This window comes from Notothenia rossii, assembly GCF_949606895.1.
Source record: "Notothenia rossii genome assembly, chromosome: 10".
Taxonomy (NCBI): Eukaryota; Metazoa; Chordata; class Actinopteri; order Perciformes; family Nototheniidae; genus Notothenia; species Notothenia rossii.
Genome location: NC_136908.1, coordinates 51,777,437 through 51,802,686, shown reverse-complemented (window position 1 = coordinate 51,802,686; position 25,250 = coordinate 51,777,437). Strand labels below are relative to the sequence as shown.

The window sequence follows — 25,250 nt, the reverse complement described above, 5'->3', positions numbered from 1 at the left end:
AAACATTAGTCATGATACATTTCATATGTTTCACTTTATAAAGTATTCAGAGGAACACTTTTTTAGTCTTATGGCATTTCTTGATGAAATCTTGCTTTAGGATCAACTTTTGACACTTGGTATTTCCTGTGACCAAACATGACACCAGAATTAGTTTTTTGGCAGAAAGTAAGAATACGGCTGTTTGATTAATTGTTCAAGCCATTTTCTTTAAAGCAATGACAATGGTTATCTGGCTTCCAGTTTTCAAATGTGAATATTTACTGGTCTTCTGACAGTAAAGTACATGTATTTTGGTCTTGGACTTCAGGTAATAATTGAAAATCATCACATTAGGCTTTGGGAAAGTTTGAAAGTGTACTTGGAAAAACGAATTTGTCCCAAAATCCACTCGACTTTAGTACTGAGCTACATTTGGAGACAAAGTCTGGCTTTAGTTCAACTATTCTGTTTGCATGTCACGGGTCACGTCTGTAAACCGTAGTGTTTACCTAACCTGCAAAAACATCAACAAACCTCTTTGTAACACTGTTAGCTCTGAGCTAAAATACAGAATGTTTCAATGATTATAATTCTTATTTAAATGCAAAACAAAGAGACAGCAAATCAAACAGTCAAAATTATAGCTACTTCTGGAAAAAACCCCGCTCAGATTTGTGAATGGCAAAATATAAATGGCGGACACATCAATGTGATATAGTTAGTAAATATCTGGGGTAATTCAGTGTAAAGCAACAATTATTGTTCCCATTTGTGCTACAGCTGTGTGTGCATGGCTTAGACTAAAGTGTGTACCAATACTTAGTGCAAGGATTGGCAGTGAGTCAGTATTTCAATTCTAAAAAAATCCTCTTAGAAGTGGAAAATGAATTAAATCCATAGCGATAATCAGATAAGCAGTGACAGAGAAAGATAAAACATACAAAGTGTTGCATATATTTGTCACAGAAGCTGCTTGTGCTATTGCTTGTTAGCTAGTTTGTTACTAGAGTCTACAGTACTGAATACTGCTGCGGTGTGTTTACATGCTCATCATTTACTTCCAGCTGAAAGGGAAAAACCCACCCTGTTCAAATATTTTAAAACAACAGTTGGCAAACGAGGCAAAAATCAATTTTGATAGCATAAATTCAAATATAGTAATTCACAGATTCTATAATGGAGCATTCAGGGGAAACTTGTCAACTCAAAAGGTTTAAATACAATAATTGAAGTGGAAATTATAATCAATGTACTGATGTGTTGAGAAGCTGAAGTATAGTTTGTTGATTTAGAAATAAAATCCATTACTTGAACCATTCATTCATTAATAAAGCAATTATCAAACAAACACTTTCTGTACAATTATTCTCCGATTCAGACGTTCAAAGATGAGCCCTTTTCTCAGGTCATTTTTTTATTATTTTCTGACATTTTATAGTCTTAATAATTATTGGAATGATCGAAATAACAACCCGCTTCTTTTGCTGGTTGCTACCCTAAACTCAGACATGATAATGTTTGCAGTACATGATCTATAGTTTTTGTATATACTACACATTTGGGAGATATCACGTCTCAGCTTCCAGCATTTGCACCTCGCACTGGCTTTTTCATTTGCCAAGTTCATATGACTTAATATTCTTTGACCCTGAATGCACCATTAAATCAAAAGATGGCATCTGATTGGAGTTTAGAGGAACATAATACATACATTCTGTAGGTGAAGACCATTGGGGCCCTCCATCAATGACTGTATTCACAATTTGACTATTATACTCCAACGTTCTGGAGATATTAATGTAGTAATGAGTAACTTAGATAAGATACAAAGTTCAAAAGTACACAGAAGAGATATGACATACAAAAACCAGATGAACGGGCAGATTTTTCCTTTAACTCTTGCATCATGATATCCAACACAATGTTTTCCAGCATGAATTTAAGAGTGTGTTATTATGAGAAAGAAATGACATACATGAGCATGTAGACACACCTGTTTCACCCTCCAGCAGTGTGTCTCCAGGCAGAGTTTTGGCCTCTATAAGTACATTATTTCTACACTGTAACACAGTGTGTGTGTTCAGTGCTTTGTGTTTCAGCACCAACAGGTCTGACGAGTTTTCCTCCAGCTGGAACCATTAGAAGCTTCACTGGTTTTGGTCCAAGTATCTCCAGTTTGCTGCGGGTCAGCTGGGAAAAGTTAGATTGAGATGAGCCCTGCTCTCCATATAGTCCTTCATGTGTCAAGGCCATGTCTTCCCTTCTTCCTCCTCCTCTTCCTCTTTACCTGATTTCGTGGAAGTAGAGGTTGGCACATAGACACAGCAGCAGGATGGACGCCAGCATGTAGTAAATCAGATTCCTGAATTTAGGCTCCAGATCGCCCTGCCGGTACCAGTATATCTGACAGGGAGAAACATGAAAAGGTTTATTTATAATGGCAGTTTGGCTGGAGTAGAAATGTTATACATCACTAAGCCACAAAACATTGTTTTTCCAAGTTTTATTTTTTACAAGAAACTTTCAGTGGCAAGGCGGCTCATATTGACTATTTAAAAACACCATTTATTTTTCACCAAATTACTTTTAAAATTATTATTTTTTATATTATTATTTGATAATAAAGTCTAAAAATGTCTGAAAACAGTGAAAGAAATATCTGAATTTTTAACCAAAAATCACAAAATGTTCAATAAATAGAAACAATTACATAAAATAAATACATGCAGCAAAGTGCATAAATACATACACCTGACATTCTGAGAATCGGTTCAGTTTTACTGGATAAAAATGATTTTAATAATTTGTCAACTTTGATTAATTAATTGACTAATTGTTTCAGCCCTGATTGCAACGCCTCAAAGCAATTTAAAGAAAAACCTATGAAATGACTGAAAGTTTTATCTGAAAAAGTAAATTTAAGATTCACTATTTACCTGGTTTCCATTCCCATTAAACATCTAACAGAAATCTAAAGGGCAGTCATTTTACATTACCTATTTTGATGTACTTAAGTTATAATTTATACAGGAACTAATGAGCCTTTCAAATAAAAAACAAAATGGTGTTTTTACCAGCATTATATTAGATCCACATGCTAACAGGATGCACACGGCAAAGAAGACATTAAGCGGTCGCGGAGGCAACGAGGGGAACACAAAAGAACTGATAACAGTCACCTGCAAGACAAAAAGGACAAATGTTAACACAAAAAGAGTCTAAATAATCAAAAGCTTTTTAATAAAAAACAAGCTTTTCAGCTTTAACATCTTTGGCATTTACAGCTTCATCTATCTGTTATTACTGAATGTATTTATTAGACCTTCTATGTAAAGGTGATGTACATTAAACATGTAAAACATATTTTGTTTAACAGGATGCATGTTAGAACGCAGCTCGTTTTAAGAATCGCAGACAGCGCTGCGCTGCGCTGGAGGTGTGTGTAAGTTGATTTTCTGCAGACAGACAGTGTGGAGAAACACTGTCTGTGTGCAGAAGGAGAAGTAAAAACACATGATTCATTGTTTTAACTGCAAACTCCCTTTTCCTCTTACGTCAGCATCCAAAAATAGATAACCACATTTCTTTCAGAGAGCAGGAAACATGAAACATTGCTCGTATGGTTACATGTGTACAACTCGTGGCACAGGTTACACTTTCATGCTGAAAGTAAAACTATAAATGGGTTCAATGAGGAAAATAGAAAATAGAGTTTTTTAAAAGATCATAGAATTTATGCAAACCTTAACTTAAAAAAGATGCATAATAGCATATAGGAATTTGAAATAAGTACAGACGTCAGATCAGTTATAACCAATCAGACTTAAAAGTAACCATACGCCCTACCAAGTCTAAAGCTAAATAAAACGCTTTATAAAACCAACGAGATGCACACACAGTAAATGCCACTTTGCAACTGCAGCTCTAAAGTTATGGTAAAGAATACTCTTGCACACTACTATCACCAACACATTCACTACAGTCATTAAGAACAGATGCAAATAGAAAACATTTTATTTTATACATTAAGTAAGCCGCTGTAAAACATTTGGGTGATCTCTCAAGCTTTTACTTTGGGGCAACATCTACATATGTAAGTGGTAAAAGGACATTCAATAATGAGTACTTACTAAAACAACCAGAGACGTGACTCCCCCCACAGCCAGGTTGACGATTCGATCCTGAAAGGGAGAACGTTTATAAAAGACGTCAGTTTATTTTTGATATATTGTATTCCTTAGAGTTCTACATTTGTTAAAAACTGAATGTGAGAGACACAGAGAGGGCAGGGAAACCAGAAAGAAACATACATGCATGTAATGTATTATTATTCATAACATTAAAACACTACAAATATTGTATCATACATATTTTTACATATGTATTGTTGTTATATATTACAATGTGCAAATGTTTACTTCTTTACATTATTTCATAATATTCTAAAATGAAGCAACTGTTCCAAAATCCAAGTGCCCCCCCCCCCGGGTTCAATAAAGTAAGGCTGTTGATTCTACTGTTTTCATCCCACTCCCTCCAGGCTCCTACCCGTGCCGAGGTCTCCCCGAACAGAGGCCTGTTGTCCTGGCCGCTGGTGCCGTACGTCCTGGTGCTGAAGTCATCCATGGCCGGCTCTGCAGACACCAAACCCTCTGCAGCGCCCCCCCCCCCGCCTCTCTGCACCCACCCTCCTTCCCTCTCAGCTGCGCCTCCTCTTGGAGACCCCGGGCCAGTGCTGCATGCTAGCTAGCTCACAAGCTAGCCTCCGTCTGCGTCCCGCTGCACGGCGTCAGCAGAGTGGGTTTGACATCAGGGAGAGACTCGGATCATCGGGTGGGTGGGATTCTTTATCTGTGGCAGAACATCACAACAGGAAATGTTTACAAAGGGTGCAATGCACAATCAGACACTAAAAGCTCTCTCTCATCATCATCATCATCATCATCATCATCATCATCATCATCATGTCCTGCAACTTCCTGCCTTTCTTGTAAGCCATAAAGAAATACATGTTTTATTATTTCTGGCAAAGCAATAAAGAGTTCACAAAATCAAAGTGTTGAAAGTACGGCTGCAGGGAAGTTAAGTTTATGAGTATCACACCAAATGTATACTCTTCCTTCATTAATCCACAAAACAATTGTTTTTGTTTTTATTCATTTCTATTTCTTATTATTTATTTTTTTAGTGCAGGTTTTTATCGCTTACCTTTAGATAGTTAAACGTACTCAACTTCAGCAATAGCTGTGTGATTTTAAAATGCTTATTTTGTTTGAACTGAACCAAAATTCAATTAAACAATGATTTTATCAGCAGACATTTTTATAAACCACACTATTGCATATCATTCAGTTGATAAGGTCATTTGAAAGCAAAATGCTGTTTCCTGCTTCTTAAAATGCAAAGACGAAGAATATATTTCAAGTCTTGGATTACTATGGCAGCGTTAAAACTCTAAGAGAAACGCTATATGTATATATATATATACACACACACACACACAAACACCGTGGGAGTGGAAGCAATCCGCTGATGATTAAAACGCAAAAGAAAAACAGATTCTTATCGAAGCTTATCATCTTCACTTCCTCTTTTCTCAGGTGCGATCACAACCACAAGTCAGTTCCATCTCACAGAAAAAGAACAGCAAGATGATGATAGCGGTTTAAAGGAGGAAGCTGAAATCAAAACAAAGTTTAACTTCATAATGATTCAGCTATAATGGAAACAAAATAATAGTGTTCTGTTTAACAGTCTAGTTAATGTAAAGTTTGAGCCTGCTTTAAACCTCAATAAAAACAGTGCTTTTATTCAGCAACTCTTTTTTATTGATTAATCATAATGTCAGTTTTTGAAATCTTATGTGAATCTCTGTCTTGCTGATGTCCTCAATCTTCTTAAAGCTTTCTCACCACAAACTCCAGATCAGCTAAAATAAAATGGACATTGCGACATCCAAGATTGAACTTTGATTTGACGTTTTACCAAATACAATAGAGACCTCAAAAGAGAACAGCTTGTACGGCCTTATCTTGGATCCATTACATTTTTGAAAGAGATTTTAAACAGAACATCCAGAGGATGGTAAAAGTACTTTTACCATCCTGAGCTTCCTCTCACGCCCACAAAAACCACTACTCGTATAAAAGTATTTGTTTATGAAGAGTTTTTCCACCAAGCATTAAAGAGGCCCAGGGGGAAACCACCATGAGGCATTTTAAAGCAATACATTGTTGAAACAAACAATGTCTGATTTCCCAGCTTCCTTGAAGTACGGTTATGTTTCTTTATCTGATTACAGAAATAGAGAAACGTGATTACGGGTAATAGGGATTACGACACTTTTGGAAATGATAATACATTGTTTAGTTTCACACAACGTCTTTATGCAGGGAAAAACCCAATTTTCTCAAAGATGGCAGCTACGGTTGCTTTCTTTCTGGGTCAGAAGGCAGCAGGAAAGGAAATAAAACCCTTGCAGAGCTTTCTCAGCAGAAAAAGCCCACAGTGGAAAACAAGAGCTTTGTTATAACCAGGCATAAACCTGGCCTAAAGACATTCCTCCAGAGCCTTGTGATTCACCAGGCTTCTTAAACAGAAAACCCATGACTTAACCGAGCTAGGAAGACAAATATATAGGCATGTGTGAGCTGATAGTAGCTCCATAAAACCTTGAGTCTTTATCAAAACAAATCAATCATTTAGCTCTTTTCAAACAGGTGTGTATCAGGTCAATACTAAATTATTTAGGTAAGCTTTATATTGGTTTTGTCAACTTGTCCACTACAAGACCACCAACATCTAAACATTTTTACTTATTCAGATTTTCATCATTTATTTATGTGGGGATTGTATGTTTGATTAACTGATTAGTGATATAGTCTAGGAAAGGAAAAATGCCATTTACAAGTTCAGAGAAATGCCTCAGAAACCAAAACTATATTACTCTCTGATCAATCAACTCATCTTAACAGCTGTACAACTAATTCCAACTAATAACTAAATAAAATCAGATGAAGGATCTGTGTTGAAAATAAGACGTGATTAATACAATTTAGAGATAAGATAATTGTATGACTTTACAGCTTGAGATTTGTATCGATTGTTAGATATTTTTTGAAAGCCCTGCAGGCTCACTGGGTCAGGGTGTGTTGCCCTGCAGGCTCACTGGGTCAGGGTGTTTTTGGCATTTGATTCAAACTGTTTTGCAGTGTCAAATAATGATAATAAAATGGGTTAATTCCCATATTATCCACAAAACGAGTTGCAGTGACAGTCGGTACTAAGCACTTGAAAGACAAGGGGGTAGGAATAGACTCTTACATTAGAAAATATAGATTAGTAAATTAATTTAAAGCTTTAGATATAGAGAAGACATTGTACTGCTCCAGTCATAACACTATTAGCATGTTGTTGGGATGTTCAGAGATTAAATCTCAGCAAAAAACTTGAATATCAACAACACACAATTGAACACAATGTCTGTGACACCTACCAATTTATAGTAGCAATTGTCTTGATTAGTAAATGGCGTACCTTGCAATAGGTAAGAAAACACATTTAACTTTAACATACACAGCTTGTTAGCCTTGTAAGTCATAGCCAAATAGCAACCTAAGCATACGTTACCGTTAAGTGAATAGAATAAGCCGAAACTACACACTATATCAGTTCATCCTACAAGTCAGGTATAAAATAACGAATATAAACGACACCATTAAGGCTACCTTCTGTAGTGTTAGCTAACTTGAGCTTTACCCGTTACGAGGCCAACTCTAAAGCAGGTAGCTAACGATGCTAAGCTAACCTGCCAGAACTACATTGAAAATAAGACATTTAGAAGAAGCTGTAAGCTAATGTTTCTACTATTTTACTTTACTGACTCGCTTACCTTACAGCTTCCGTGACTCCACTGGAAACATAACTTCTGATAATAGTGTCGAGTATAAATTAAAGGGAATAAGCCAGGTAGCTTCAGTTCAAGCTGTTAAAGGCGAGTTTACTGTTGAGCCGACAGGGCTTGAAGCAGTTTCACTGACGCAGCTCGCCAAACTTCATTCAGAAAGTAAGCTATTTAAACTGTGGATGCTATTATGCTAAATTACAAAAAAAACAAACAGTTTTCCAGTAAAACTACATTGAATTTAACCCAAGAAAATAATAATATTATCAACAAGAAGAATTATAACATAGTTAAATAATAACCTTAAGAGCCAGATAGTTTGTTTACCTCATGTATAAAATACTACAGAAAACATTAAATCTTCAAAATCATGAACGGAGTTTGGTGGGTGGATGTGTAACTCACCATTCATGGTGTTTAAGTCCAAACAACAGTTTTTTAAGTATACAAAATAGACATAGCCTACAGTTAACAGTTTAACTTTTCGAAGATCCAAAAAATGCCTTGATACATTTTAAATATAAAATGATGATTACTACCTTATGATTTAGAATGATTACTGAATCATTGATGTAGTTTTATCATGTAAGTAATGTAATTTTGCATTTCTCACCTGCCTTGGTGTGCAGGGCTGTCTGTGCAGCAGGAGTCAGTCACTTAAAATGGTATACTTCTCTTTGCAACACCATGAATAAACTATCTTTCTAATTAATAAAGCATATTTTTCTCATTAACCAAGCAGCGAAGTAAAGCAATATGTCCTTGATGTGGGGAAGAAAAAAACAGATCTGAGAGCAATGGGGGCTCTATGCGTAATCTCACCCCTCATGTTAGCATCACATGAGGAGAGTGTGACAGGCCTAGTGTTTAATCCCAGCAAAATAAAACATCACATTTTTAAACAGGTCATGAGTGGGAATAACATCTCTCCTCGTTAAACCCTGCAGCTTAATACAGTAAGAAAAACATGTTTGGTTACTGTAATGATGTAATTATAACTGAAGGTATTAAAGTGATCGCATTAAAAAATCCTACACAGTTTAACATGCCTTATTTGTTTTTAATTATTCATAATCAACTGCAACTCCAGGATAACTTAATTCAAAAATCTCATGTTTGGGGAAAAACAATCAAAAAATATCCATAAACACAGAGTAAGCCCTCTTCCTTCTTCTTTTATGCTATTATCATATACTGAAAGTGAGTAGGCAGGGACTTTTAAGTGAACTATGGCTTTGGTAAAACCATGCATGCAGGAGGAAAATCATGTTCACATTGTGGAAACAAAATGCACTGGTCCAAAAAATACAATCACCCACCAAGATGATCACAAAAAAAAACTTATCAGCTGTTTAAAAAATATTTTATTTGAAAACAGAGGTCATCTTCTTCGGCAGGGGTGAATCTGAGATATAGTGTGTGTCAACAGGCTGTATTATTATATTGATGGAGGCCAGAACAGCTTTTAATATGCATACACTTTGACTTTGTTGATGTCACGTTCCTCACATTCCCTTTTCCTGCTGTAGTAATAAAATGTGTTGTCCCGACGTTGGAGCTTCTTCACGAAGCCGGACTCTGGCCATTTGTCAACCTGAGAGAGAAACATTTTTTGTTATAACCTCTAACATCATTTAAAATTGGTTATTTTACTGGAACTCCTGGTTCCTCTAATGTCTTGTTACATTAAAAAGGAAAGGACACAATGCTAACAAGTATTTTTTTCACAATGAAAAAAAATGAGTATACTGTCATTAGTGAGAACAGAAGCTTCATATAAACAAACAAAAATAGAGTTTGTGAGACAAGTGATATGCCATTAAATGTACCAATGAACACAACAACAAACTAATAACAATAATATGTACCAAGAATGATATCTGTTTTAAGTTGACCAAATTCAAAAAATGGTCCAAAATCAGGACCTTGTATATTGTCTATCTGTCTAATATGAGTTAATTTGTTTGCACAATATTCCTGACACAATGCACATTTGTTCCTGGGTTGCATTTACAAGAAACATTTTGTGTTTGATGTTTCGACAAAGAAAAAAATAGATGACAGTGATCGTATTTGTGAATCATTTCCACATTCATATCATTATACTTACCAAGGACCCTTGTTTGACTTGTATGTACTCCAGTTCATCTCTGTAGCCGGCCTGCTGGAATCTGAAAAGGTTTTCTATCTCTGCGGTCCATCCTTTGGCTCGGCTCATGGACTTTGGTGTAGAGTTGTTATCAGTAGTAAAGGACATGGTGGTGATGCTGGAAATATTACAAAATGTTATTACATTTCTGCTAAACAGAGTGACAAGTTATGACAAAAATTGCTTTATAATTGGCCTTACTTGCCATATGCTTAGCTTTGTTTCACTGGAAAGATGCACACCAACCTGTCTTTGCTCAATGGATCGAAAGACATATAGCCCAAATGTACTTTCTTAAATTAGAGAAATAAAATACCAATTGAGGGGCTCCAAATAGACCTAATAGATTATTGAATATGTAAATACACAATAGCTCAGCTTCCTTTGTTTTTATCCTTATTTACGTATTATTTGTTTACATTATTATTGTATGTTACACTTTTTTTTATTATCACTCTGTTCCATCCTGTTTTTCTTGTCTTTTGTGTGTATGTCAGCCACTAGATTATACAGCATTGTAAAATAACTTAAAAAATATATAGAATGTTTAAAAAAATGTTTCTACACTTTAAGAGTGAGCAGTAGAATATTACCATACCACCTTTTGATTTATATTCCTTTATCTCATGTCTGACTGGTTTTATTGGATTAACACAAAAACAAACGTGTATTCTAGGGATTAGGAAAATGTAAATTCGGCTAATTTCTTGTTTTTTTCTTTTAGAATCATCAAAACAACGTGTTGAATCAACAATGCACAAGAGTTTAAACATTTAGTTAAGATGTGGAGCCAGGCTAATTAGACATGAACATGATCCTACAGGCGACAGATGGCAGACGGAACTGACGCATTTTGTCAGTCAGACTGTGAGTGTCGAAGTGACATTTCAGTAAAAATAAGTCAAGTGATGCTTTACAATGCGTTTCGCACTTAAGAATTGGCACTAAGCATTGTGACATATTAAAAAGAAAAGTAAATTGTATTCCTCGATTTGTTTTTTTTAAATACAACATTCTTAAATAGAGTTTCGAGCATTACTGTCAACCCGCTGTCAACAAAGACTATAGGACCTATACTTTTTTATAACGTCCATTGAAAATATCTTACATTCTCATACAGTTCAAAATCCAAACATTACCCTACAATTACTTGATATAAAATACTGATAACTGTTTACTTACATTTGTTTGGAAAACTAGTTTCTCTCGGACGTCAGTTAGCATGCGGTGATATTTATTAGCTTTTCTTTGGTTGCCTGGTTACCGTGAGGTTTCTTCTTCTGTGTTGGAGGACAACGGCCAAAAGCTTCCAGGAGATGGCGCCAAACAACAAGGCAATACGTTCAGCAGCAAAACAATACATAAACGGACTACTCTGGGACCGCTTTGTTGGATCTGATGATATAGTTTTCCCTAAAAGGGAAGCGTGTGTCAAGAAAAGTGTGAATTTTTTTTTACAGCAGAGGCTCAATTCAAGAAGAACACCTATGAGTATAAATGGACACTAGATGGCGGTAATATTTACCAAATGCACTTGATTCGTCCGAAACGACGAAGACGACGAAGAAGAGGAACTGAAATTAATGGGCGGGACAAACACTGGAGATGACAGCAAAATATGCTCTCTCCGCTGGACATAACTTTACAATAATTTCACCAGATACCACTAAAACAGTTTGGCATAAACATGAGTTCATTTGCAGGTCGAATGAAGGAGTATTCCACCATGTCTTTGGATCGGTTCGACCGGGAGAACCTACATTCCCGGGCATATTTCCTCTCCCACTGCCACAAAGGTGAGCCTGGCGGCCAGCTAGCATCACAAACCATTAGTGTTTAATGGAAGTTTGGATGAAAATTGATTATCCACAGAGACATATAACACCAAATTACAGGTTGTCGTTGTTGTTTATCTGTTTTATCTTATTGACAGATCATATGAAAGGACTAAAAGCACCGATACTCAGGAGAAAACTGCAGTTCAGGTGAAGTTTTTTGGCAAAGGCAACTTTATTTTGTAGTTGAAGTACATTTTTAGTTATTTGTACTTTACCTTAGTATTTCAATTTTCTGCTTCTAATCCACTAAAATGTAGTGAAACATATTGTATTGTGTTACATTATGGATAATTTAAGTTACATGCCAGATGAAGTGATGAAGTTTTTTTGCTAAACTGAAAATAAATAAAGAATTCCACAAAGAAATTACTTGGACACATACTGTAACTCATATAAACGAAATGGGGGAGATATAATTTATATGGTGCTGTATTATTGTTTTCCCTCTTGGTTTATAGTCGTACAGTTAGGCTTTACTGCTCCTTCGTGACCAAAGAACTTCTTCTGAACAATCCCAAGTACGCTTTCTGGGAGGAATACATCGTAAGTTACCTTTATTCCTCTCATTGTGTATGCATGTGATAATTAGAGCATCTATCCTGTGGCAGACGTTTTTCTACCTTAAGTTGATTCTCTGTGTGTCAGAAAATATGTTTTGCTTTCATGTCATGTTCATCTCTGCTTTGCTTTTTGGTAAAATTAGAGGTTTTGTCCCTTTTCCCAAAACATTTTAAAAATTATTTTCTTCTTTTGTAAAATTACATGTTTTAGGTTGCATTAGAGCTGGAGAGTCCCACTCAGATTTCTCTGGTTGATGAGGCATCTGGAGAGGTAAAAACTGAGGATTGTTTTGTAGTCATTCAGTCATACATGTAGATTTAGTTTCCTAATTTGAAGTGTTTCCCTATTTGATTTTCTGCAACTCTCTTTCTGGTGTTAATTTAACAGAAAGAAGAGATTCTGGTCACATTGCTCGCTGCAGCACATTGTCCTGGCTCTGTTATGTAAGTTGAACATTAACTGTCTTAGACTTTAAGAAAGTTGTCTGATTTGATTAATACAAATTCATATTTTGAAATGTAACATATGTATAGGCTATTTTAAAAATACAGGTCTGTCAGGGCAAATACATATTCAAACAATGTTAAACGTTTTATTTTGGTTTAAGTCAGAAATGGTGTGTGTGTTTGCAGGTTCCTGTTTGAGGGTTCTCAGGGGAACGTGTTGTATACAGGAGACTTCAGATTTGCAGCTGGAGATGTGTCAAGAATCGAACATCTGCACTCTGGCAGCAGGTCGGTCCTGATGAACATCTTCACAGTTTTCTGCCTCTTCAAGTTTCTCCAAAGTAACAAGACAGTAAAAGTTTAGGAATTGGATAATGACTAAATGTAAAAATGTCACCTAAACCCCGCCTTCAGACACTCTCCCCCTCTTCTTTGTCACCTTTGCCTTATCACAGGTTATGTGTGACGCTGTTCTTTCATGTTTCAGAGTGAAGGATATACAGAGCATTTATCTGGACTCAACGTTCTATGACCCACGATTTTTCCAGATTCCCACTCGGGTACGTTTCTGGGATTGTCTCTGGCTATGAAGTACAAAGAGGAATTGTTGATAAAACTCATACTAACAATGGTTCATTTGTTTTGATCTAAAATGTATTTGAACCATAGATGCAATGATTGTAATGTCATTTGTAATTTCTCTGTGTGCAGGACGTTTGTCTGGACGGTATCTCAGAGCTTGTTAGAAACTGGATCAGTCAGAGTGCTTATCATGTTGTGTGGCTCAACTGTAAAGCTGCATATGGATATGAATACCTGTTCACCAACCTGGGAGAGGAGTTCAACACACAGGTAGCGCAAACATGGTTCTGTTTTCCATAATATCCTTTCATGCACAAATCCAAACATGCAGGTGTGGCCGTCTCCTCCTAAAGCAGTGCACAATTATATGTTTGCATTTATATTTATTTTACTCTCAGATCCATGTCAACAGTCTAGAGATGTTCAAGAAGATGCCGGAGCTCCTGAGCTACGTGACCACTGACCGCAGGACGCAGATCCATGCCTGTCGACACCCTAAGGTCCCACTTAAAGTCTCTCATAAACACACACACACACACACACACACACACACACACACACACACACACACACACACGATTATAATTTGTTTTGAATAATAGTGTCAATGACAAAGAGGTTATCTTATGGGTTTTTGTATTTGCACAAATGCACGGCCCTTCTTTGTGTGTGTGTGTGTGTGTGTGTGTGTGTGTGTGTGTGTGTGTGTGTGTGTGTGTGTGTGTGTGTGTGTGTGTGTGTGTGTGTGTGTGTGTGTGTGTGTGTGTGTGTGTGTGTGTGTGTGTGTGTGTGTGTGTGTGTGTGTGTGTGTGTGTGTGTGTGTGTGTGTGTGTGTGTGTGTGTGTGTGTGTGTGTGTGTGTGTGTGTGTGTGTGTGTAGGCTGAGGAGTTTTTCCAGGGCAGCCGGCTGCCTTGTGGCTGCACAGCGTCTGACGGGACCCCTCTTCAAATCATCAGCATCAAACCATCCACCATGTGGTTCGGAGAGAGGACGAGGAAAACAAACGTTGTCATAAAGTAAGAGCAACTTCAGATGTATCCAGAATATTTGTTCAATTACAAACGCTTGTCATCATGATACATTAACATTTTAGTAGTCAATTAAAGTGCTTAGTGAAAAAAGACACTAAAAGAAGAATTCAACATAAATCTATGGATGCTAAACTTGCCTTTTTTCTGTTTATTATTCCAGAACAGGAGCAAGTTCCTTCAGAGCGTGCTTCAGTTTCCATTCCTCCTACTTAGAGGTACTACAGATGCTTACAATGCTTATATCTCTTAATTTTCTTCTTGAAATAATGTGCTTTAAAATGTATGTGCCTCTCTGATTTCAGCTGAAAGACTTCCTCTCCTACCTCCAGCCCGTCAACATCTACCCCAGTGTCATCCCTCTTGGTCGCACACTCACTGAGGTCACACAGATGTGAGTGAATATTTAATACAACACGCTAACCTCCAAAACTATTTTAAGATGTGTTGTAAGAGTCTGAGTTGTTATTGCATTTGCCATACACTTGTTGACACTTTGTATTTTAACAGGCTGATGCTGATGTGCAGGAACCAGTCGGATCAAGCAGCGACAGTATACAAACCTCTGGGAGCCCTCAAACGCTGCATGGTGAAGCGACCTACATATGGTGAGAGACACACTTTCATATACATTATATAACCACAACAGGTGCTGTGCAAAATGTGACATCTGTAACAGTTTCCTTAGCCTCAATGCTGGTTTACAGTACGTGGAAATCAATATATGAAATGTTGTTTCTTGGAAGCTAGCTGAACGTTTGGGAGGACTTTTCATTCTTTACATCTGAAAATATAAGATAATACATTCTGTTATCAAAGCTTCATTTGGAGCTTCTCTTTCAAAAACAAACCACAAAGAGAAGTAGGAGCATTCTTACAGCTGGATATGTTAGAGATACCAGGTTACCTCTCTGAAGATGTTTCCCCCAACAGAGCACCGACCCCGGCCCTTTTCCCTCTTTGACGCCCCTGAAGCCCAATAACTTCTCCTTGGTAAACACGCCGGCCCAATGAATGCATGTCTGGCTCCTGTGTGTGCATGTGTTTCGGGCCTGTGTGTGTGAGAAAAATAACAATGGAGTTAAAAGTGAATGTGCATCTCTAATGAAGTTCTTTATTTTGGGACAGCAAATGGTATTCCGAAGATATAATAAGGAGAAGGGATGACTTGCCAGCAAATAATGGGCAAAACAAATAGCTGGACGCTATACAACGCTTTGTCATTTAACAAACCTAAAGGTCCCATGTCATGCTTTTCTGGTTCTTACCCGTCCCCTTTTGTGTTATGAAGCTTGTTCTGCATGTAAAGGGTCTGCAGAGTCACAAACCCTCAAAGTACACCCTGTAGGGAGTAAAACTCAGAAAAGACCTGTCTCTGCTGCCCCAGAACGCCTCGTTGGAGATTTCTCTTTTTCCATTGTTTACTTCTTGGGTATAGTGACGTATTTCGGGTATAGTGAGGTTACGTCCGCGGAGCCGCTACGTTTGGACCAATCCGCAGACTTCCACATACACACTCGGCGGGACGTTGTGAGGCTCGCTGCTGCGAGGAGCGGGACACTGTGAGTTGGCTCACTGGTGTGGGGTCGGCGAGACACCACGGAACTCAGCCTGGGCACACACACAAACTCCCAGCCAGGCTGCGGGTGTGTGTGTGTTTCTGGCTGGGTTTCGTGGTGTCTCGCTGTCTCGCAGACGGCCACTGGGCTCACAGGGAGGGGGGGGGGGGGGGGGGGGGGGGCAGGAGCTGCAACAAGCCGTTTAGGACAGAGAGTGAATACACATACTATACAGAGATGCTGTATGAGAAACCAATGTGAGTTTGGAAAATTGCACAATATAAATGTATTTTAGTCGACCTCAACAATGGAATTATGATCAGTAGAAATGGCCATGACATGGGACCTTTAAAGTATTGAGTGTCTGTTCTCTTCTGTTTAGATTCAGACAGCGATGAGAAGCTGTTTGACGGGCTGGATCTGGCACCAGTGAGGAAGAAGATGGCGCTGAACCAAGAAATAAAAAATGGTGCGTAGTTATTTTAACCCCTTACTCTTTGAGGGGATTATATTTGGTGCATGTATACATGTGGTGTATGATGGTGTATTCATTTCATCGAAGCCTACAATGGCTCTAATACTTTTTAAAATGATTTATTATGAACAAACGTTTATTGCTCATCTGTAATCCTTAGTGAAAGCTCTTCAGGAAGCGGCGCCTCCTGTGTCTGCAGAGGACTGTTTTCCTCTGACAGTCACAGACACGCAGTCTGTTTCACGCAACTACGCAGACTGCACTGAGTCCAATGGTGAAGAGGAGGATGAGGAAGAGGAAGAGGAGGATAACAAAGAAAAGGAGGACAACAATCTATATCAGGGTGAGGTGGAAAAGACGATGGAGGAAGCTGAGAAAATTGAGGTTGCAGGCTCCTCACACCCTCCGAAATGGGAGGACTTCTTCACCACGGAGACGCTTCCTGACAGCCAGAACAGCCTCAGCAGCCAATTACAATCCTGCTGCTCTGTCCCCAGCCCCTCCCCTTCCAAAATGACGGGCTCACAGACCCCAGAACTGTTCAGTGAGGAGGAGGAAACCCCAGAGGACTTCAGTCGGACGCTCTGCGCCTCGCTGTCGAACCACTCCTCCCAGAACCAGGACTCGTATTTCCCCGACACGCTGATCCTCCGCCCTGAGCAACATGAAGACTGCAGGATAAATACTCAGGAGAAGGAGAGCAAGGCGGAGCTCTCAGAGTCTCAGACGTCGTCAGACTTCGATATTCCCTGCACGCCTGAGTCCAAAGCGCCTCATCCAGATGAACTGTCGCAGCTATACAGGAAGCTGGCGTCAGGAGAGGAAGTGGTCATCAGAAAGGGTAGTCAGGGCTCCATGTGAAGGGTTTGCTGAGCCACATTCGCTCTACTCGTCCACCTACATGCTGCAGGATTACTGTTTCATAATGCCTTTCTATAATACCACACATGCCTTACATTCCTCTTCAGCTTCAGTGGAACCTCTGAACCTCTAAACCTCACACACCTCAGTTTGCAAAGCAATGCACGAACCATTTATTCACCGAGGCACTTTAAGTTCACTTCCTCCCTACATTCATTATTGCACCTGTGACTTGTTCCTTTTTGTTGACAGATTGTGGTTCATTATTTAAAACATTCCTTCTTTATTATGAAGTAGATAACCTTGTGTATCAAAGCAGAACCTTTTTAGTTTCTTGAACCAAATAAAGTTTTAAATTTCAACAGAAAAGCTTTCTTTCAACCATTACATTTATACTACTAATAACATTTGAATATTCATCCTCGAGAGAAATAACACATATTTTGGGATGTATTCTGGGAAATTGTACTTATGTTTAAAAACTAAACCTGTAGGTATCTGCTGTTGAACCAGCTGTGCTGTAGTGACACCGTTCTTATCTTTTTCAGGATTTCTGTACTGCAATTTCTCATTACTTATTGGCCGACATGCTGAAAACAATACAATGTATCTCAAATATGAATTCTTCAAATACAACCTTAGTCACTGTTGTTTTTGTTCATGTATTTCTCTTTGGGCTGGTTAACATCATTGCTCAATAAACCATTGTTCCTCACTTCATCCTGCCGGTTATATGATCTATTTGTCTTTTACATTTCATGGTTAAACAAAAGTCAGCAAAAGGTTCACTTGATTGAAAACAAGAGAAGAAGCTTTCAGGGGAAATCATTTACTTTCTTACACATTTTAGCATCTCAAAAGGAAAACATTTTAAAGACAGTAAAAAACGAAACCATTACAAAAACATAGACATTTTTGTGTAGAAATTCCACAACAGCATCACAGAGCAAGACTAATATTACGATAGATTGTTTTTACCTTAACTCAAATACAGCGAATAGGTACTATAGGATTGACGTGGTGAGAAGGAAGGATAAAAAGTCATTTTAATAAGCTCTCTGAATGTGTTACTAATTCAAATTGGCGGAAACGTGTTGAAATCCAACCTCAAGACATTTGCAGATTGTGGTTTATTTGGGTGGATTTGGACAGACTTGAACAAATTGCTACAATATACAATACATTTCAATGATTTCTTCTGTCAAATAATCAAATTGAGAAACATCAGAGCCAGTGTCATGTGTGTGACATAATGTGCTTTCTTTTAGCCACTTCCTAAGAAACCAACAGGTATTGTCCTTGGGAGAGAACAGGTGGGTTCACGTGGAGCACAAATGGTAAAAACAGCACACTCAAAAACATTCATACAGCTTTCATTTTGTGTAAATGCCCAAAGGAGAGATGATTTTCTGACGTCCTCTCACAGCAGGAGCCACTTACTGCTGGCAAGAGTGTGCACATTATCATTTCAAACAAAACAAGCTACACATGAGTACTAAACGTTAATCCATGCTTCATTACTATGGTATTATACTGTGGAAACCTTACAGAGACATGCTCCCTAAATCAAATGTTTTATTAAACATGGACATTTACAATTAATATATGAAAACAGCTCATTGATATATATTTGTATATTCCTAAAAGGCTAAAGTCATTTTGTTAATTAATGGTCATTAGTGCTTTTGTTAGGGACTATTTTCAGCAGGCCGTCAAAATAAAAATACAGTGTGTGTGTGTTCATGATAATGAAGGTAAATGCCAACCAGTGCAACCGTGTTGCTCATCGGTGTGGTTTGGTTTTAATAGTTTTCTGACTAAAATAGAGCAGTGAGGCACATAAGAAGAGGATTGGGATACACTGACACTTGTTGACTGAATATCACCACACTTATCCCTATTTAAATTTAACATTTAGTCCTACTACATATTCGGATGAACTCAGTATTACTCCCTCAACAAGGAGAGTTACCACAGCTTCTGCCTCTTGTTTCATTAAGCAGATACACAACAAGCCAATAAGGTCAAATGAAGTGGAGCCAACTATCTAAGCACCTTCATATGTTTAAACTGTCACTGTGTGATGAGTCCATCTGCTTTCCAAAAGAAGCACACAAGTCTTTCACCAGTTTGTTTTACAGCAGGCTCCACAGCAAGCAAAACCAGGAGGAGCTGATCCCAGCACAGTCCTCACGGAGCACGAAGCAGCGAGAGAAAATGAGAGCGGCTCCTCATCACTCGGTGAGTCTCTGATGGCAAACTGATGGACGCCTGCAGGGTTTCCTCTTCTTAGTTCTTCTCCGTCTTTCAGATCACTAAGAGGCATAAAGAAGAGCAGCAGGATTGACTTCAAGGGATTTATTTAACTGGTCGGAAATGAAACAAAAGTACATTAAAGTGCATGATAGTTAATTAGTTAATATACCATTGAGTTTTATCCTGAAGGATTAAAGAGAGCAAATGTATATAGTGAAAATAAAAACAAAAAATCTATACTATAGAGATTATTAATAATGTGCATAAAAAGTTATGGCATAGTTAGTGATAAATGGCATCTGCTTAAAATACAATCAAAACACCAAATAAGTTCAAATGTACTTATTAAACTGTTTAATTAATTCTGGAGCCTAAAGCAACAACCCTGGCACGGCCCTTTAACCGCTGATGTGGCATTATAGCTCTCACTAACGAGAAAAAAGCAAAGAGAAACTGGAGGACGACACACACACACACACACACACACACACACACACACACACACACACACACACACACACACAGACACACACACACACACACACACACACACACACACACACACACACACACACACACACAAACACACACAGACACACTGAAGCAAAGCACACACACCTGGCTCTTCATTAAAATCAGGATCCGTCCCTCCACAGCGGCCTCCCGAGGGACAACAAGTCGTGCTCTGTGGACGACAGTTTCATTAATTAACACACACATCAAACATTCAATTAAATGCGCGTGAAGCACTAATGAAATGAAAGATTTTAATAAATCCTTTGATAACTTTACGGCATTATTGGAAAATAAATTGTCGTTCATAACAATTTAATGCATTGGTAGCATTAACTAAATATAAATGCTATACACAGGTTATGTGAATATATCTATATGTATGTATACTGTATGTACATACATGTATACAAAAGGGAAACAAACACGTGCCGACTGTGAAGTGGTCGTCAGTGTTTTCTGTCTCCCATGCTCTCATGACCCTGGAGACTCAACAGGAAATTGAAGCTGTGTGTGTGACTGTGTGTGACTGTGTGTGACTGTGTGTGTTATTTGGATTTAGATATGTATTAATCTGGCACGTAAGCATGTTGCCTTCAACACATTTTAAAGATCAAACCCAACCACTTTTTTTAAACCCATGATATTTAAACATTAAAGGCAATACTTGTGAACGTAAAATGTTCCCCTGTTATAAGTGGCTGACTATACACTTGAAAAATGTTGTGAAAGCTCAAATTTGGTCAAATAATTTCAATCTGCCACATAAGAAGGAATCATTTTTGGGTTCTTGCATGGGGCACAATGCCATTTTTAAAAAAAAAGGAAAAGAAAGCATAGTATTTGATCTTTAATGGATTTTGTGTGTGTGTGTGTGTGTGTGTGTGTGTGTGTGTGTGTGTGTGTGTGTGTGTGTGTGTGTGTGTGTGTGTGTGTATGTGTGTGTGTGTGTGTGTGTGTGTGTGTGTGTGTGTGTGTGTGTGTGTGTGTGTGTGTGTGTGTGTGTGTGTGTGTGTGTGTGTGTGTGTGTGTGTGTGTGTCTTTTACCTCTGAGTGATCCGATGTGTATTGTAGGAATGTCCTTCAGGTTTGTAGGAAAACCTACATACACACCTCCGTAGTTCCTATATGCACAAACACACACTCAAACTCACTTTCCTTAATGTTAATGCAAAATATACTTTATATAATCCATTCATGTATAAACGTACAGAATATGTGACTATGCACTAAAAACATCTATTCAATTACTCACTTCCATTTTTCATCTTCTGTCACAGACTCTTCTAATCTGTCAACACACACACACACACACACACACACAAATTGAATACGTTAATGGAAAACTTCAGAGAAAGGTCAAACAACACAGACACGTTTTAAAATCAAAATGTGTTCTTAAAATTGTGTGTGTTTGTGTGTGTGTGTGTGTGTGTGTGTGTGTGTGTGTGTGTGCGTGCGTGCGTGCGTGCGTGCGTGCGTGCGTGCGTGCGTGCGTGCGTGTATCTGAGTAAAATGAACTTACACCTTTGTTGAAGACTCGGCTTGCCCTGAAGTTTCAAACAGACAGATGTATAAAATGAATAAGTGTGTAAATGACTTTACTATTTAATATTTCTTTTCACATTATTTAAAAAAAAATACATTTACACCTGTTTCTGTGCTACCGTCCTCCACTGACTGTTATTGTTAGTCATTGAATATCATATAAAATATAAATAAACACCACTTACTCAGTGTACTCAATGATAGAATATGGTGTCTTTAGAAACAATGTTAGACAGGTGGTGGGTGTTAGCAAAGCTGTCAACAACATAAAACAGGTATGGGTTTGTCCAATCAGCTTTGTGTGGTTAAATAAATCCCTGACGATCCCTTTAAGAGCAAAATGTAACATGTAACAATTTACCAAAATGACTTGAGTCGTTCAAAAGTGTTGAATCTTTTATATCATCTCCTATGTTCTCTAATATTGCAAAAATAAATCTCTTCTTAAAACTCACTTTTATCATCCGGCATTTTCTTAAACAAAACGTAATTATCAAATTATGTTTTAAAAGCACGTTGTAACTTTGATTTAGAATCAGAATCTTTTAAAAGGTGCTATGTAAATTATAGGATTATTATGTTTTATGCTATTAGATAAACACCATTTGAAATATTCTCAAGCACAAACTCTCACATTGTTTCTGACCTGCAGTGCTGCTGCTGCTGCTGCTGCAGCTGCTCTTGGTGGCTGGTGAGGAGTTTCCACATCCCATGTCTTACCTTATCCCACAGAGGAAGAAGATCTGACAAATGACAGGAAAAAGAATTAAAGAACGAGACAGGTATGAACAAATAACGAGGAATCGGGTCCTTTTTGTGTTTCCCTTTTTCTTTTCCTCTTTTCCTCTCTCCACTCTGCACTGAACTCTCAGCATGGAGGAAGGATTAAAATGACGGCAAGAAGAAAGAAGAGGAGGGGAGGAGAGAGAAAAGAAACTGCGAGAAGTGTGTTCACCCCTGCTGTTGAGGGAGTGTGTGTTTTAGTGTGTCTTTAAAATCCCTGCACAATAATGAAAGATGTAGGATGAAATCCGCTTGAATCTATTTCATATCTGCAGCTCAGCCAGAATAGAGTAAAGGTTAATTGAGTGGGATTAAAGGAGAGTGGGGACAGAAGTTTTTTTTTTTTAATAGATGCTAGAAACACGGCCAAAGAAAAAGAAATATTGAAAATACCAACAAATAATACAAATGGCCTTTTTTGAGAGTGAATTCTCCTGAAAGTAAAGTAAAGCTCATATGATATGTCAAGAATCCAAAGCAACCTACTTCTAAATAGAGGACAATTAAGAGTTGTGCCTCGAGGCAACTTCATCAATCCCGTGAGAACAAGAGATTCCCGCGTGAGAATGCAGCGATGCATATCCAGTAATGAACAATTAACTCTCTTATGCTGCAGTTTGCACATAAAAGAGAGAGAAACTCAGGATGTATGTTTAAGTATTACCTTTGCAATAACAGGAACACATTCTATAAAGTAGGGTCAGACATGAGTTCAAGAAAAACAACAAGTTACAGGAGAGATATTTAATTTCAATTTCTAAATTAAAGTAAAAATGTTTGCAAAAATAATGTACTTGTCCAGATTTACGTCCTGCATGACCTTCAATTCTAACTTTATTCATTTCCCTGTTTCTGTCTTAATTCTGATACAACAAGCTATGAGGACATTTTGGGGATTTTAGTGGCCATTTAATGATATTTTTAATAGAGTTTTACAAAAAGCCTGTTATCAGATTCTGCTCTGGTTTCTGTTGATAATAATACCAAACTTTACAATTCTTAATTATTGCAGAAGAAATCTGCCTTAAAAAGAAAAAAACCCAATTCTTCCATCAAGAAAGGTGCTATATAAATCTAAGCTATTATTATTATTATTATTACCGACGTCCTTCCTCTATCTCTCTCACACACACACACACACACACACACACACACACACACACACACACACACACACACACACACACACACACACACACACACACACACACACACACACACACACACTCACACACACACACACACACACACACACACACAAACACACACACACACACACACACACACATACACACAAACACACACACACACACACACACACACACACACACACACACACACACACACACACACACACACACACACACTGCTTCATTCACCTGGATGACAGGGGCAAAGGGACTTTCAGAACATAAATGAATGTTCTCAGCTGTATCTTCAGGAAGTGGAAATGACTGTTGGACACATGCTGAGGGCTTTTCATCAAACACCATTTCAATGCACAGAGTTTAATTTGACACCTCTGGTGTTAGTTCATTCGGCATTTATAAATAGAAAGGATACATTCCTGACTCTCTGTATATATAATTATGGAGGCAAAGTTTAAGCTTTAAAATAAGGCAGATGTGCATGAGATGCAGACGTTTGTCATGAAGTAATAGAGCTCTCGTTATATCAATATTTTGTGGATCTTGATGTGTACAGCCAATGTTATTATCAAAGATGGAGGTAACTAATAAGAACATTTAACAAACAGCGTATAAAACATGAGACAGCAATACAGAGTTTGAGTGGTGGTCTTTATAGCTGTAGTTTCCATTAATAACACAAGGTGGCAGTGTCGACATGTGTTCATCAAATGATAATCCAGACATCTGAATTTATTTGGGAAGTCCACCAAAAAAGATTGGCTCAAACAAAAATATTTCTTGTTTTTATGTTTGTCTTTCTCTGGAATCTTTTTTGAAAGGTTTATCTAAATGTCAAATACTAACTTAAATTGCCTCTGAATTAAAGATCAGTCACCCAAATTATATTTTAAATATACGTTCTAATAAAAGATTATAGGTACATTGTATCTCATTGTTTTATATTACATTATCATTTATTTCTGATTTTATTCAGCAATAGTCAAACTATCAAAATGAGCTCCACCTACATAGGGTCATATGCACACACTGTGCATGCATTTACAATTATAATCCCGTAATACAATAGATATCATATTATTATGAAATTATAAATTGAATACTGTATTTAGTGTATTTCATGCTTACTTTTACTTGTTGAATGCTGGGCATTTACTCTTATTGTTCTGTCATTTACTTCTATTACTTAAAGGTGGGGTATGTAATTTATTTCAGAAACACTTTTTGTTATATTCCATGGAATGCTCTTAACATCCCGATAGCAATGAATATCTTAAGTGCTTTGACAAAAAATCCATAAAAAAATGTCATCTGTGGAAGCCGTAGTACTATAAAAAGAACGACCAATCATTTTAGCCAGCCCGGCTAAAATAACTGGACTGCTTACCTGCCTGTCAGCCTTCCATCTGTGCACAAACTTATCTCGTGCCCTCATTGGTCAAGTGCGCGTTCGTGTGTGTTGGAGGAGGGGCTCTGTAAGGAAGAGGCAGATTTTTTCCGGCTGTGTACTTTCAAATTCTAGCGCACTCGAGCTGGTTTCTCCAAAATTACCTACCCAACCTTTAAGTAAAATGTATAAAACACTTTAATACTTCTTTAATTTTTTTTTACCTGATTG

The 25,250-nt window shown here is 37.7% G+C and overlaps 4 protein-coding genes across 6 annotated transcripts; 1 reads left to right on the top strand and 3 right to left on the bottom strand.

The window, feature by feature from the left end:
* Positions 1-15: 15 nt before the first annotated feature.
* On the bottom strand, positions 16-8,038 carry tmem243b (transmembrane protein 243, mitochondrial b). Of its 2 annotated transcripts, none has more exons than XM_079654352.1 (5): positions 7,874-8,038; positions 4,531-4,833; positions 4,113-4,163; positions 3,057-3,161; positions 16-2,385 (listed from the first exon to the last, which is right to left on the bottom strand). In XM_079654352.1, exons 2-5 carry the CDS (start codon positions 4,606-4,608, stop codon positions 2,266-2,268), a joined length of 354 nt encoding a protein of 117 aa, XP_079510478.1. In that variant the 5' UTR covers positions 4,609-4,833; positions 7,874-8,038; the 3' UTR covers positions 16-2,265. The 2 variants fall into 2 exon arrangements, with proteins under 2 accessions (XP_079510478.1, XP_079510479.1); XM_079654353.1 differs by lacking the exon at positions 7,874-8,038 and adding an exon at positions 7,710-7,730.
* Positions 8,039-8,389: 351 nt separating this feature from the next.
* On the bottom strand, positions 8,390-11,362 carry meig1 (meiosis/spermiogenesis associated 1). The gene is made up of 3 exons (XM_079654132.1): positions 11,217-11,362; positions 9,996-10,152; positions 8,390-9,479 (listed from the first exon to the last, which is right to left on the bottom strand). The coding sequence occupies exons 2-3, from the start codon at positions 10,140-10,142 to the stop codon at positions 9,351-9,353; spliced, it is 276 nt and encodes a 91-aa protein (XP_079510258.1). The 5' UTR covers positions 10,143-10,152; positions 11,217-11,362; the 3' UTR covers positions 8,390-9,350.
* Positions 11,363-11,573: 211 nt separating this feature from the next.
* On the top strand, positions 11,574-18,102 carry dclre1c (DNA cross-link repair 1C, PSO2 homolog). Its single transcript, XM_079654131.1, has 15 exons — positions 11,574-11,830; positions 11,968-12,019; positions 12,331-12,415; positions 12,644-12,703; positions 12,821-12,876; positions 13,066-13,167; positions 13,367-13,439; positions 13,591-13,731; positions 13,860-13,961; positions 14,341-14,477; positions 14,653-14,707; positions 14,795-14,883; positions 15,000-15,097; positions 16,431-16,517; positions 16,684-18,102. The coding sequence occupies exons 1-15, from the start codon at positions 11,722-11,724 to the stop codon at positions 17,382-17,384; spliced, it is 1,947 nt and encodes a 648-aa protein (XP_079510257.1). The 5' UTR covers positions 11,574-11,721; the 3' UTR covers positions 17,385-18,102.
* Positions 18,103-18,197: 95 nt separating this feature from the next.
* Positions 18,198-22,568, bottom strand: LOC307021742 (overexpressed in colon carcinoma 1 protein homolog). Of its 2 annotated transcripts, none has more exons than XM_079654133.1 (6): positions 22,336-22,568; positions 21,679-21,703; positions 21,409-21,444; positions 21,201-21,277; positions 20,259-20,325; positions 18,198-19,699 (listed from the first exon to the last, which is right to left on the bottom strand). In XM_079654133.1, exons 1-5 carry the CDS (start codon positions 22,412-22,414, stop codon positions 20,276-20,278), a joined length of 267 nt encoding a protein of 88 aa, XP_079510259.1. In that variant the 5' UTR covers positions 22,415-22,568; the 3' UTR covers positions 18,198-19,699; positions 20,259-20,275. The 2 variants fall into 2 exon arrangements, with proteins under 2 accessions (XP_079510259.1, XP_079510260.1); XM_079654134.1 differs by having other exon boundaries at positions 22,348-22,568.
* Positions 22,569-25,250: the final 2,682 nt, after the last annotated feature.

Bases quoted from the DNA above. Each gene is read 5' to 3' on its own strand.
- tmem243b (XM_079654352.1), bottom strand. From the start codon at position 4,608: ATGGATGACTTCAGCACCAGGACGTACGGCACCAGCGGCCAGGACAAC. The intron at 3,162-4,112 runs GTAAGTACTCAT...TTTGTCTTGCAG, and splicing joins TCACGTCTCTGGTTGTTTTA to GTGACTGTTATCAGTTCTTT. The intron at 2,386-3,056 runs GTAAAAACACCA...TCTCCCTGTCAG, and splicing joins GTGGATCTAATATAATGCTG to ATATACTGGTACCGGCAGGG.
- meig1 (XM_079654132.1), bottom strand. From the start codon at position 10,142: ATGTCCTTTACTACTGATAACAACTCTACACCAAAGTCCATGAGCCGA. The intron at 9,480-9,995 runs GTAAGTATAATG...TTTCTCTCTCAG, and splicing joins AAGTCAAACAAGGGTCCTTG to GTTGACAAATGGCCAGAGTC.
- dclre1c (XM_079654131.1), top strand. From the start codon at position 11,722: ATGAGTTCATTTGCAGGTCGAATGAAGGAGTATTCCACCATGTCTTTG. The intron at 13,732-13,859 runs GTAGCGCAAACA...TTTTACTCTCAG, and splicing joins GAGAGGAGTTCAACACACAG to ATCCATGTCAACAGTCTAGA. The intron at 14,708-14,794 runs GTACTACAGATG...CTCTGATTTCAG, and splicing joins TCCATTCCTCCTACTTAGAG to CTGAAAGACTTCCTCTCCTA.
- LOC307021742 (XM_079654133.1), bottom strand. From the start codon at position 22,414: ATGGGATGTGGAAACTCCTCACCAGCCACCAAGAGCAGCTGCAGCAGC. The intron at 21,445-21,678 runs GTAAGTTCATTT...GTGTGTTGACAG, and splicing joins GCCGAGTCTTCAACAAAGGT to ATTAGAAGAGTCTGTGACAG. The intron at 21,278-21,408 runs GTGAGTAATTGA...TTGTGCATATAG, and splicing joins ACAGAAGATGAAAAATGGAA to GAACTACGGAGGTGTGTATG.